Source organism: Moschus berezovskii, chromosome 10, assembly GCF_049115385.1.
Source record: "Moschus berezovskii isolate FMDL1 chromosome 10, NW_MosBer_1.0, whole genome shotgun sequence".
NCBI classification, from domain to species: Eukaryota; Metazoa; Chordata; class Mammalia; order Artiodactyla; family Moschidae; genus Moschus; species Moschus berezovskii.
In genome coordinates, this window is record NC_142469.1 from 80,187,630 (window position 1) to 80,200,185 (window position 12,556).

Consider the following 12,556-nt stretch of genomic DNA (forward strand, 5'->3'; position numbering starts at 1 on the left):
GACAAAGAGTAGGACATGACTTAGCAAATGAACAACACTAAATGAAAAAGAAGACTGAAAAACAAGACAGGCTATAAGATATTTAAAAATTAACAGTAATAAAAAGCTACAGTAATTGAAAATTTGATACTGGCACAGAACAAGACAAAGACATAGAATAGCAAAGAGTCTCAAAAAAGGCAAGGCAGATGGAGAGAGGAAAATTTAGCATATGTCAAAGATGTCATTTCAAATCAGGTTAAAAAAGAAAACGGACGTGTAATACAACAAAAAATAACTGAAAAATTGACCTCTCGAAAAAGATGTTGGAAACTGTGTTTCTTCCTTACCCCCTGTAGCAGCCAAATCAAAAACTCAATTTTTTTTTAAAAAAGAGAGAGAACCTGCTAAACACAGAGAAGAGGCAATTTTTTTTAATTATCTTGTAGTAAAGTAGAACTTTCAAACAAAAACCCATAAAAGATTAGTAAACTTTAATATACTTTACTTTTTAATACTTTATTAATATAAAATTATTCTATATTATGAATATCAAATTATAATTTATTTTAATATAGTTTATTAATTTACTTTATAAATTTTAATATAAATTAGAAATTTTAATACAAAATTTTAATATTGATTTTATATATATAAAATCAACAATTTGTCTTATAAATGATCTAAAAGATGACAAAGAAAAAATATTTTCCATGCACATAACAAAAGGATTTTCTTAGAAATTAAATATAAAAATCAAATACATTAAATACACACACACATATATTGCTAGAAGTCATCATGAAAGATAGCCAGCAGAAAAATCATCAAAGATTAGGAATAGGTAGTTCTAAGAAATACAAATAGATTCAAACGTGTGACAAAGTAGTCAGGTTCACTCATTTAAGACATAGAAACAAATGAAAAAAATAATTTCCAATTATCAGGTTGGCATAATACCCAAAAGAGCAATAATCCTATCTGTGAGAATTTGAACAAAACGCACTCATAAACTTGTGTGGGAAGGAAATCAGCACAGGTTCTATTAAGGACAATTAGACAATATCTATCAAAAATTTTAAAGTACATACTTATGGGCATAGAAAATCAACCAGTAGAAACATAGGATGTTCATTCAGGAGTCAACAGTGATAGCAAGTTAAAATGTTAACAGGGGCTATTTAATGCATAAACATATGGAATTCTACACAGCTTTTAAAAAGAATGAGACTGATGTCTATATGCTGGTAAGGAAAAACCTGCAATACACTTAGCATGCTAAGTGATACAGATACTGAAGTGTTACAGTATCCTCCCATTTGTATAATGATATGTATACAAATTTGATATGTCTAACACACAGTTTCCAGAGAAATATAAAATACTTTTGTACAGATTTGCTTTACAGCTTCCTCTAGGGAATAAGATGTGGGACAGTATTTAAGAGTGAAATTTACTTTTTACTTGAAATTCTTTCCTACATGTATGTGCCAGATATATTCTAAGCTGGGAATATAGAAATAAAGACCTTACATTCATAGAAGTTGCACTGTGGTGGGGGGAGTAGGGGGATTACAAAGAAGAGGAGGAAAATAAAACTGTGCGCACTCACAGTGACAGATGATGTAAGGGGTGTGAGGAATAATAAAGCAGGGTTACCAGAGAAAGGGGCTAAATGTATGGCAGAGGTTATGATTTTACATGAGGTGGTAATAAAAAGGAATATAGTGAATTACAGGTACACAAGACAGTTCCCCTATCCCAGGATTAGGAGTAAAGTGATACATAAACTACAGCCTCAAGAGCTAATTGCCAGGAGCAGAAATGGAGGGGAAAGGGCAAAGCACTATAGAAGCAGAGGAAACTCAGGTAGGTGTTCTTGGGTGGATTTGGGTAGTGGGTAACACAAAGAGAAACCAGATGACAAAAGGTCTTACAATAAAATAAAGGGTTTAAACAGGGCAACAGAAAATTAGAACTACATTTTGGAAAAGTCACTCTACCTGTATTGTAGAAAGTGTCTGAGAGAAAATTAACTGAGAAGTAAAGAAGCCAGTTAAATATTTTAGGAATTCTGCCCAAAGCTAATAGTCTTTAAGAGAAAAAACAGTAATAAGAACAAAGAATATGGATCAAAAAATCGACAATCAATCCATACTTGAGGATTCCACATTCATGGATTCAGCTTGTCGCTAAAAACCATGACTTTCAGCACTTTTGCAGTCTCTTGTGGACAGTGTAGAACAGTAAAAAATTTTAGTAGCCCAACATGCATGTTCCCAACTGAGGTCAAATAAGATGCATTCTGCCTTCTTGTTTCAGGTCTCATAAAGCAACATCCTTTTTCATGACCTCTTAAATGCCACATTTTTCACCCTGTGATATTAGTTGGTGATTTTGCTATTTAAAATGGTCCCCAAGAGTAGTCTGAAGCACTGTCTAGTGTTAAGCGCAAAGTAGCTGTGATGCACCTTACAAATTAAAAGGTGCATGTTAGATAATGTTAGTGTTAGGCATTAAGTTATAGTGCTACTAGCTATAAGTTCAATTTCAATGTATCAATAATATATGAATAATATATGTTAAATAAAGTGTCTTTAAACATACATAAAACAAGGTCATGTATTGATGGCCTGACAAAAATGTTGCGACCAGAGGATCACAGGAACCTAACCTCGTATTTCTCATGGGAGCAATGGTTCAGTTTTTGCTAAGACAGTGTCTGCCTATTTCATTCAGTGTTCACTCATTTATGACTTTAGAAAACGTAACCACCACAACCAACAACAATCAACTGTATATGTACACACATATAATTACTTATTCGTAAAGAAGAAATAATAGGACTGGAATCAATTACAGGGCTTCCCAGGGGCCTCAGTGGTAAATAATCTGCCTGCTAAGGCAGGACACTTGGATTCGATCTCTGGGTCAGGAAAATCCCCCAGAAAAGGAAATGGCAACCCACTCCAGTATTCTTGCCTGGAAAATCACATGGACAGAAGAGCCTGGCAAGCTATACAGTCCATGGGGGTCACAAAAGATTTGGACATGATTTAGCAACTAAACAACAACAATCAATTATACGAAGTAAACGAGGGAGCAAAATCAATGATGATGCGACCTAGGTTTCTGGCTTAAGCAACTGGGAAGATACTGATATTGCGAATAAAGAGAGGAAACAGGAGGAGGTCGCAGGAAGACAAAGATGTCAGCTTCAGAGAGTGTAATGCCATGCATGCCATACACACTGCAATAAACATAACTGTGTTTAAGTACCCATTTTCCCATCCCATTTGAGAATCACATCTTTGATCATCTCCAGCTATGTCCTATAACTAGGATACTTTCCTTTAAGTCATGTAAACCAGGCATGTCAACATCAGAAATGTGTACTTTATCAAATGTTTTATTTTCCACTGCCATCTTTGCAATTATATTATCCATATTCACCATAATCTATACTTTAAGAATGTTTCTATGTGAGTCCTCAAAAGTAAAAATATAAATTCTATCTTTTGGAAAATAAGAATTCTAAATGACAAATATCTTCAAAGAAAGTCTGCACAACCAGTTAGTGCATTTTTCAACTTGTTTACAGAAATCTTTATCATAAATTATTAAAATATCACTCTGAAATATTAAGCTTATATAAAAAATCCTAATGGATAAATTGTGATATTTTCACACCTGATTTTAGAAAACCCCAGAATTATAATTTATTTCAATGTGGCTTTTACAAAAATGTATACATACATTCAAAATGTGACAAATCTTTTGCATCCTAGAAATTAAAATTACAATATACAACTGCATACACTGAGCTTTATATAATTACAAAAGCAAATGAATAAAGTATTCATATCAATCCCTCCCTATCTAGTCAGCATTACCTTCATTTATAAAAGTAATAGAAAACAATTTCTAGGCTACTACTAAACTGATTTTACAAGTAAATATGCACCAAACAGAAACTTGATACACAGTTATTCCTCAGTGTATAACTGTGTACTTGCTAATTTGCAATGGTCCACATATTTAAAAGCACTAGACTAGTTTTACCCTTGGTATGGCAATTAATAGTATGATCTCCCACTGACCACAAGAAATTAAATACAGTACACTGGGAACAGTTATTACCATTTATATGAGGGGGAAAAAGGCTGAAAGAAAAGTTCAATAAAGACTCAAAGCTAAGCGTGGGGTGGGAGGGGGGAAGAGGTTAGAATACCAGTTCAGTAGCTAGGAAATAGGAAAAAGAACTAAGAAAGAAATGATAAGCAAAGTGTTCTGTACAGAAGTGATACCTTGTTCTTTGCAATTAATGGGAAGAACCATAACCAAAAAGACCAACCAAATGCAAGACAGAAAAACATCTGTGAACAGCTCTTTTAAAAAATCAAAAAAAGTGAAGAGGAAAAATGGTCATTTTAAACATCTTGTATTTTGTATCGTTTAGAATATAATTACAACATTATTTCTATTCTTAAAAGTGTACTATTAATATTTGAGCATAACACAAATAAAAATGGCTCTGCACTTCAAAGTCGACATCTGAACTGGAAAATAGACCAAAAACACTTAGCATACCTGAGCTACCAAGACAGCAGTCAATCAATAAACAGCAGCTGGTGCAGAAGATGCACTTAGTGCAAGCAACTATCCTCACTAGGAAAATATCCATGAATAAGCAGGCACTAGTTTCTTTACCAAAGGCCAGTGGCCAAAGGCAGAAGGGACAGTGGGTCTTCTTGGTTCCTCTCTCTGAATCTCAGAGACTGTGACACTTCCTTAGTCAATGGGGCAAGTGCCTGTCAGGTATGTGCCTGACAGACCAGTAGCCATCACAACAGAAATACGGAGACTTATTTAAAAATTGTTATCTTCCCTATCACCTTGTAATATAGAATATTTTTCCCCTAAAATCATAATATCATAAATAGTAGTCACAATCCTGATCATCCAACAAAGGGAGATCTAGTTCACTCTACAAGATCTACTATATGGCTTTAAAAGTATTGTATTTCCACTTGAAAATTAGTTTGTTATAAAAGATAATATAACAGTAATGCTGTCCGATTTCAATATGGATTAAATATGTATTTGTGGATTTATGTGCAAAGGGACCACTTGGGCAGCATTTAATCTATCAAGAATTATTGTTGGTTCTAAACAAACACTTATAATACAATTCACTTCTAAACTGGAGACTGCCTACAGTATATAAATCTAGTTGATGAGTCACAGACAGTTCAAAATTACTAAAATATCCAATTAAAGTTCAAGACTAGAAAAACAAAATCAGCAGTTGGGGTAATTCAAACTTCAAAACTGATCACAAAATATAACTTGTAATTTACATGATCTAAGCATCAGTAGGATACGCACTGAAATCTGCAGTTAGAAACAAGAAGTAAAGATGTCACAAAGTGTTTAGTCAAGAACAAGGACATAAGGCTGGCTGAAGCTTTCCCACCAAAACACTGGGTATAAAATCATCACATACAACTAAAAATATTGGGATATTGGGATGTCATTCTGAAAATAAACAGAAACAAGAAATATTTTTAAAAATTATCAAACGCAGACTAAAGTAGTAGTCAGAGAAAAATACTTTTTAAGGGGAAAATATAGCTATTTTGTTCTCATTAAGAAACAACATTTTATAGACTACTTTTTTCCTGCAAGAAATAACTAATAACATTATCTTCTAACAAAAAAGGTGCTAATTCCTAATTAGCAATATTCCTTGGTATTCCTAGTTACTAGAAAATACAAATTAAAAATTCAAGTTGTCCAGGTGTTATTCCTAGCATTAGTAATTCCTTTCATTCTACTAATTTCTTTAAGTGAGCAATTCTCAAGTAGAAGTAACCCATCAGAATTAACTGGGGACCATCCTGAAAATACACATTTCCAAATGTCATCCCTCAGAAATGACTTGCCATGTCTGGAGTGAAGTCACAATGGCTATGTTTTGAAAAAAAATTTCCCCAGTGATTCTGACTGTTAGTTGAGGACGACTGCTTTAAGAGATGAATTACCTACTTGTTCTACTCACTAGACGAGATCTTACTAGGTCAACTACTGCTGAAACTTTGTCATTATAGCACACAGAGCTGTCAGTAGCAAAGAGGAAAACTCCACATTTCATTACTTATAGTAAAAAGAGGAAAAAAAGGAAAGAGATCTGGTAAGATTACTCAAGGAACATGCAACCATACTTGAAAAGACTTTCTACATATTTATTTTAAAGTGTTCATTTAGGACAAATGGTTTTGAAAATGTATAAAAATAAATTATGTATTAATCCATCTTCAATATGTACATGGTCCCTTAAAAGGATTTATATTTTATTATCATGAAAAACGTATTTCAACAACCTCCACAGTATTCTTAAAAGTTAGGAATTTTAAGATTTTCTAATAGAAAAGTTTTAGTATTCACTGGCAGAAAAATAATGAAACTTGGAATGATTTCATTAATATTTCAAAATATAATACTGTCTTGGCTATGCTATGCCATATATCACAAGAAAAATCTTCATCACTAAACTATACTAATCCCAAGAGGTGGCATTTTCATTTAAGAACAAAGCACAAAAATATTTTATAAAAGAAAATGTCTCATCATAAAAACTTTCAAAGCTGAATGCTTTAAACAAAAATTGCTGAGGTTTGATTTCACAATATCAAGTTACCATAAGCACTTTGTAAACATATTCCTAATACAGGCTATAAACTTAAAGCCAGTTATCACTAAAAGAAGATATAGTAAAAAGAAATTTCAGTGCAAAAGCATATAACTAAATTTATCAACTGACTTGAGACAATTTTAATATAAAGATCACAACTTAAATCCCATAATATAAAGCAACCCTATAAAAGCTTAAAATTAAATTAATTTAAAAGAAAAACCTCTACAACAGTTAGCAAGTTTTCCTTTTGTTACTATTCTCTAGTAAAAGCTTTCTTTTGATTAGCTTTCACAATGTCATCAGGAGATGCTGATTTGAAGTCAAATGGTGTTATTGCTATAAGAGGACTTATTTCTTTGTCTTTTACATCTTGAACTTGTCTACTATAAAGAAAAGTCTTATAGAGATCAAAGGTGCGTCGCTTGCAGCTTTTCAGTGGGTAACGAAGACACAGGGTTGAAGCGAAAGCTGAAGGTCTGGCAGCAAGGGCCTTGGTCCAAGAGAGAGAAAAAGGTGGTTTCCTAGGCAGAGAGCTTTTACTGTTTTTCTTATTATCCTTAGCAGAATTGGAATTTTTCCCTAATTTTGAAATTAGAACTTTAGTTTCTGGTATTGGAGCAACTGACTGGTCTGCTACAGGTTTGGGAACAAAATCTGGGGCTTTTATGAGGACACTAAGATCAATATTCGAGTCTATTCCAGGTGACCTCATTTCAGATAAACTGAGCATACAGGAATCTTTCTTAATCTGAGGGTTGTCTATGTCAATCGTTTCTGCAATCAAATCAGAAAGTGACAAATTCTCAAGGTCTCTTGTCGGAGAAGCTTTCTGAAATGCCAAAGATGATAGAGATCCTGTTAACTCTGATATTCCAGTTGAAGACTGATACCGATCTGCTAGTTGTGACAAGGGAAAAGATCCCAAACTGAGATCTGTGAAACTGGCAGATGGTTGGTGACAAAAATCAGGTAAAGTAAAGCACTGGCTTGGATTGTTTTTCCTGTGTTCCTGAAACAGTTCAGCTAGCGATGGACTTTCACACTGAGAAAACTGCAAGTTGTCATTCTTTAATATGCAATTCTTGTTGCTTTGTTCAACTGAAGAAACAATTCCAACTTCAGTCGTTTTACTAGCATTTAAATTATCAAGAGCCATATTTTTCAATGAGTTGGTTAAGGGCAAAGGATTATTTAAACTTCCTAAATTGTTCTGTACTGGAATGTTTTGCAAATCACGTACTGAATCATTTTGAATAAATAATGAGTTATTAGGTGCTGTGTTTTTTATCATTAAGGATTTTAAATCGGATATGCCTTTGAAGGCAGAATCATCTTTGGAAATACACTCAGACACATGAGGTCTTAACAAATCACCATCTAGATTCTTTGAAGGTAGACTCTCCATACTATCTGTGGGTGGTAATCTGACTGATGGCTGACTTTTATAAGAATCTCTTGGCATATTATCAGTTAGGTCAGCTAGGGACAGCTCTTTTGTTAACTTACATGATTCTAGTTTCTTTTCACTTTTAGGTCTGTCAAGTTTCTTTTTTTTATGGAGCAAAGAGTGACTTGGTATAACCGAGGAATTATGATATAATCCATATTTTGCTACTGGGCCAGAAAAATCAAAGGATTTGCTGCTGCAATCCAAATGGTTTGTAGACTGAGGACAAGAGCTGTGAACATTATCAGCTGAAACTTCAGAGGAAGATAATAAGACTCCTTACCTTACAAGAGCCATTAATTTTCAGATGAATGGGTTGACATATGCAGAAGACAGTCACAGCAACCAAAAGGAAACATGAAATGAGGCATTTAATTACTAAATGTTTCTTTTGATTATGACATGAATAAAGTGATACTTGATCATTATTTAATAAAAAGTGAACATTCTAAAAAAAAAAAAAGGATTTTACCTTCCTTTAACCATCTTAAGTGACCTTCATACTTTGTTCACTGATATATACAAAGGTAATCACCAAGTTAGTAAATGTGCTAATATTTACAAACTTATGTGAGATTTTAAGTTATTCATAATCGGAATTTCTCAAATTCAAAACATCTAAAAGAATCAATGGAGAGAACTAGGTTCATCTATTTTATGTATTAAAAACAGGTAAATAAATAATACCATGTAACTTCTACTGTGATCTGGGGTAACCTATTATATAGTTGTCACATTATAGACTTATTCTCATACTATTGGTCAGTTAACAAATCACCATGCTTCTACTGACAAATATTATACCAGTTAAGATAATTAGTTCCTTTCTCATGTGGCCTAAGTTATAAATTTAACCTCAAATTCTAAACATTTAAAATTAAAGATCTGGCTATGAAATGAAAGAGTAGTAGAATTATAATACTTAGGATATTTAAGTAAAACTAAATTATATTCATAAAATGCTATAAGCATAGGAGGGATTTTTTGACCCTGTCTGGCTATTAATTCCCATCTCCCAACCCTTTTAGTTTAAAAAAAAAACACCACCAATAATTTAAAAGATCTTCAAGACACTAACAAGAAGCAAAAAGTGTCTTGTCTTGCTTTTTAATTTCCCTTATATTCTGTCAGTTGCAAAAATAAGCAGGGAAAGATCAAGAAACAGGCTTTAACAGACTGAAGAGAACACAGCCAATCAGCTTAAAAATTCACAAACTGCAAAATCAATTGATAACAATCAAGAATTATTGTAACAAGTAAAAATTTCTGCCCATCCTTTCTTAACAGCTCGATCAAAATCAAAGCCTCTTTTAAAGCATTAACTGTAAAACTAAAAGAGAACAAGTAACAGCATACCTTTTGCTATCTTTCCTGTAGATATTGCTCCCTCACTCCTGACTTTCAAATTCTGCACTTTATCTTGCTCCAGAACCACTGACAAAGCCTTCTGCACATCAAACTTGTTCTTCAGAACTGCTTCAATCAATATGTCATCTGGCACAGCATCTCCAAGTACCTCTCTCATGTGATCAAGGCATGAATAAAGACGAGCTAGAACAGACAACAATAATTAAAAGCTATACTCAGTGGTGTCATGAAAGATCCCTGAATCTTCAAAACTGAAACAAAGGATTTGAAATTACAGTAGGATGTTCACTTCTTGAAATCTGCCTTGGCAAAAATTACAATGATTATATTTTTATCCACAATATACCCAGCTTCCCTGATTAGAGGAACAATTTCAATAATCACTATAATAAATGTCTTCACAGTAATACTGATTAACGCTTGAAAGAAGTGTCAATTGTGAATGTGCCTGCAATGCAGGAGACGCAGATTTGATCCTTGGGTCAGGAAGACCCCCTGGAGGAGTGCGTGGCAACTCACTCCAGTATTCTTGCCTGGAAAACCCCATGGACAGAGAAGCATGACAGGCTACAGTCCATAGGTAAGCAGAGTCAAACATGACAGAAGCAACTGAGTATGTACCCACACACAACACAAAGTCCATTTAAGTCAATGAGGATGATGAGGTCCATACCAAGATATTTCACATGTGTAGAAAGGGTTAATTTTGAAAATATTTCTAACTTACTAGTGAATGGACAAGATAACCTGGTACAAAAATGCCATAAAAATTAGGAAATCAAGTAGATTAACGAGGAAAATGAACATTCATTTTAAACACAAACATTTAAATCTGGGTGACTAAAATCTTTAAGGATGTTTATTTTCTGATGACTATTTTATAAAAATTACTAATAATATTCAATAATAATGGAAGTTCCATGGGAGCAAAGGCTTTATATCCCTAGATCTTAAAATAGTATGTGAGACTATTGAATAAAAATGCATGAATATATTAACTTATATTTGTACAGCAGTTGACAATTTTCAAAACACTTTACTTATATATATATATATCTTCTGTAATCCTCAGAGTAACTCTGTGACTTAGATATATCAAACTGCAAGTCATAAGGAGGACTGAAAATCATGGCAGGACTTAGTTTAGCAGTAATAAAAATGAAACTCAAGTTTTCAGATTCCCTAATCCATGAAATCAGTCCACAGAATGCATTTTACATTACATTTTACATGCTTACATATTGAACAAGGAATCTAACGGCAATATCTTTTCCCCAAGTATATAATACTTTCTCCATTGCTCTTTTTTAATTATTAAAAGTAAATTCTTCATATATTTGGGTAATTCTGCTTTGCTTTAGTCCAAAATTAATTTTAGGCTAATAAGCTAAACTTGAAAAAAAACATGAATTACTAAAACTGGAACAGAATACTTAGTATATAGCTAGCATCATGGTCTATTCTAATTAATTATAGCAACTGTTGTCCACACATACACAAAGGGTAGAGATATGAAGTCAGGCTATGTTGGTTCATATCCAAATGCCACTTACTAAGCAGTTCAACTACCCCCCAACTACCCCCAAGTGACTTGGTGTCTCATTTTCCTCCCCTATAAAATGAGGACAATAGCTGGCCTATCTCATAAGGCTGTCATGAAGATTAAATGTGCTAATACATGAACAGCACTTAGAACAGTACCCAGAAAGCAATTAGTAGAGGCTACTTACAATCACTACTATTGTTACCATGCAACTTTTTTCATGCAATTATTAATACTTACATATGTCACGTGGGAATGATTAACTTTCATTCTCAAACATAACTCTGAATTTCATACCTCCTTAATCATTCTGAGGCACAGCAGAGAAAAGTATAAGACTTCTACTTTATTCCTACCTTCCCCCCCCTACAATGACAACTGTACACATTCTTTGAAAATATAATCAAACTATGGAGGAATTTATATAGCAGTTCCTCTATGAACTTTTATCCCACTTGTCAAATGTATCTGCAAAGTTGATATGGAAATTTTTAATTCTCTGTGTTTCCCTTTCTGCTTTCTAATTTTGTCTGTCTGTGCTTTCTCTCCATTTTTCTTGGTTTGGGTAGCAGCTGACATATATTGTACCGATTTATGCAAAGATCAACTCTCAGATTTATATACTTCCCTCCTTCCTGTTTTCAAATTGTTATAAATTTTCAATTTAAAAATATTCATAGAACAAAGCCAGAGAAAGAGTACACTCCAGAGAAGGAGTAAACAAGCTGAGCCCTGCTCAGTACCAACATATAGCACTACTTTTATACCTGGTGATTTCGGTTCTACAACACTATTCATCAACCTATGACTGGAGAAGTATGTCTGAAACAATGTTTGAAATTTATTTATAAAAGGCAAAAGCCAAAATATAAAATATCTTTGTTAAAATGTTTAAGAGAACCAAATGAAGCAAACTTGTTAAAAAGAAGCAAACTCAGAACCAAACCCATTACCATTTACAAGTTCTATCTTGACATTTAATTTACATGACTGTGACTAATCAGGACATTTGTATACTGTTACTGACTCACTGGAAAAGACTCTGATGCTGGGAGGGATTGGGGCAGGAGGAGAAGGGGACGACAGAGAATGAGATGGTTGGATGGCATCACCGACTCGATGGACATGAGTTTGAGTGAACTCCGGGAGTTGGTGATGGACAGGGAGGCCTGGCGTGCTGTGATTCATGGGGTCGCAGAGTCGGACACGACTGAGCGACTGAACTGAACTGACTCTGAACTTATTATTTTTAATAAAAAACCAGTCTTTTGGAAACTAACATTTTGCAAGGAAATGAGCTTCTGTAATCTAACCATAAGCTCTACACAGAGCTTATAAAATAATAAATACCGATAAAAGAAAACAAATCACGGAAGTTTCTCTCCTAAGGAGATTTCAATCACAAATTCCAGTTACTGAATAACAGCTAGACAATCAATTTTTCAACCATATAGTTAACCATATAGTCTTCACAAAACATAATTAACAAAATGTAAATTTTCCTTGAAGGTACAAGATATAA

General features: G+C 33.5%; 1 protein-coding gene across 5 annotated transcripts in view; it reads right to left on the reverse strand.

Annotated features, from left to right (window-relative positions):
• The window catches only part of HBS1L (HBS1 like translational GTPase), a 91,214-nt gene that overhangs the window by 63,224 nt on the left and 15,434 nt on the right, over positions 1-12,556 (reverse strand). For 2 of the 5 annotated variants that reach the window (XM_055432837.2, XM_055432836.2), the window contains exon 4: positions 9,480-9,674. In XM_055432837.2, the coding sequence (XP_055288812.1) occupies positions 9,480-9,674 (195 nt within the window). The other 3 variants (XM_055432838.2, XM_088840770.1, XM_088840769.1) reach the window with 3 other exon arrangements.